The sequence below is a fragment of the Pollachius pollachius genome (genome assembly GCF_949987615.1).
Source record: "Pollachius pollachius genome assembly, chromosome: 4".
NCBI classification, from domain to species: Eukaryota; Metazoa; Chordata; class Actinopteri; order Gadiformes; family Gadidae; genus Pollachius; species Pollachius pollachius.
The window spans coordinates 34,409,074-34,411,014 of NC_136937.1; the positions used below are offsets into that span (position 1 = coordinate 34,409,074).

A 1,941-nucleotide genomic window follows, 5' to 3' on the forward strand; every position below is an offset into this window, starting at 1 on the left:
TTAGACCAGGTGTCTCTGGGCCAGGTGTCTCTAGACCAGGTGTCTCTAGACCTGGTCACCCTTAGACCAGGTGTCTCTAGACCAGGTGTCTCTAGACCTGGTCCCCCTTAGACCAGGTGTCCCTTGACCAGGTGTCCCTGGACCAGGTGTCTCTAGACCAGGTGTCCCTGGACCAGGTGTCTCCTTAGACCAGGTGTCTCTAGACCTGGTCCCCCTTAGACCAGGTGTCCCTGGACCAGGTGTCTCTAGACCAGGTGTCCCTGGACCAGGTGTCTCTAGACCAGGTGTCTCTAGACCTGGTGTCCCTGGACCAGGTGTCTCTAGACCTGGTGTCTCTAAACACACCTGGTCTAGAGACACCTGGACTAAGGAGAGACAGGGGGAGACACCTGGACTAAGGAGAGACAGGGGGAGACACCTTGCTCATCATGTCGCCCATCCTCTCTCCTGGAACAGAAGAACTTCGCAAGCTCTCATTGAGGTCCTCTCCCCCCTCTGCCTCCCTGTCCTCTCCCCCCTCTGCCTCCCTCCTTCCTCTTCCTGTGCTCTCTCCTCCTCCTACTCCTCCACTATGTTGAAGCTAGTGCTGCTTCTCTGGCTGGTCACGAGGACTCTGACTTCTGGACCAGATTTCTACGACTATTTCCAGAGTGGAGACATGGGCACAGAGGTAGGAAACGACTCATGTGTGCGTATGCGTATGTGTATGTGCGTGTTCACTTCGGCAATGTTTTGGATCCAATACGAAACGAATACGGCTTTGGTCGGAACCTAACGTTTGAGTGTTATAACAAACGTGTCTACCGTAAACCGCCACACGCGATGGCCAGGACGCGGTCAGAGACCAGCGACCCGTCCGGAGCCGCCAGGGGCTCGGAGCGAACACACGCTGTAGGACCCTCTCGGTCCTCATCAGAGGAAAGAGGTCCCGTCGGGTTGGTTCTGTCCACTCTTCCGCCAGCGGGGGGGACTCCCGCTAACCGGGGGAACTCCCACGGGACAGCGCGGTCTCCCAGCGGACTCTTCATCGCTCACTTCCGTAAACAAACCGTGAGGAGCTTTGTGATTGGCTACTCGCTGTCCTCCGGACCCACTTAGTCGGAGCTCCGTTCGAACAGAGAGGGATAGCTGATCCATTACGACACCGCCTCCACATGAGTGTGGACTTTAACCTTCACTTCACCCTGCTCCTCCTCCTATACTCTACTCTCTCCCCACCCTCCTCCTCCTCTCTCCCCACCCTCCTCCTCTTCCTCCTCTCTTTCCACCCTCCTCTTCCTCCTCTTTCCACCCTCCTCCTCCTCCTCTCTCTCCTTCTCCCCTCCCAGTCTCCAGGAGGTGGTGGAGGTGGAGAAGGAGGAGGGGGAGGTGGCCTGGGTCTGGACTCGGTCAGCAGCCTGGACGACCTCCTGCTGCTCCTCCACCCAGAGGCCAGCCGGCTGCAGTTGTGCCTGAGGAGGAGGAGCCAGACCCCCAGCTCACTGCTCCTCCACTCAGCAGGAGGCGCCCAGGAGGAGGAGGAGGAGGCGCTGTGGGGCAACCCCCGGCAGGAGGCCCTGAGGAGAGCCGACGGGGTCTTTGAAGGTACTGGGGGGTTGCAGCGCAGACTCACCTGTTCAGAGTTCACCTGGACTCAGCCTAGCCCCCCCCCCTTACTCACCTGTTGTGTGTTGTACGTCCTGGCACCTAAGAATAGTATTACTAGTTACCTCTGTTGTGTACGGGGAATGGGTTAACCTAGTGATGGTTAGTGCTTGGCACTTGGTTCTATGAACATCCCTACTGTACCCACAGAGACATGTCGTTTTCTTAAGACTTATTGCAAGTTGAAGTCTTTTGAGAAAAGTGTCGGATAAATGTGTGTGTGTGTGTGTGTGTGTGCCTGTGTGTGTGTATGTGTGTGTGTCTGCCCGTGTGTGTGCTTGTGTGTGCGTGTGTCTG

At 57.1% G+C, this 1,941-nt stretch overlaps 1 protein-coding gene across 1 annotated transcript in view; it reads left to right on the top strand.

The window, feature by feature from the left end:
* Positions 1 to 571: 571 nt before the first annotated feature.
* Positions 572 to 1,941, top strand: part of LOC307074485 (vascular endothelial growth factor C-like) — a gene marked incomplete at its 5' end in the record, with an annotated part of 11,789 nt that continues 10,419 nt past the window's right edge. The window contains 2 exons of the mRNA XM_079734653.1: positions 572 to 670; positions 1,329 to 1,584. Of these exons, the coding sequence (XP_079590779.1) occupies positions 572 to 670; positions 1,329 to 1,584 (355 nt within the window). The remainder of the gene's footprint in view (positions 671 to 1,328; positions 1,585 to 1,941) is intronic.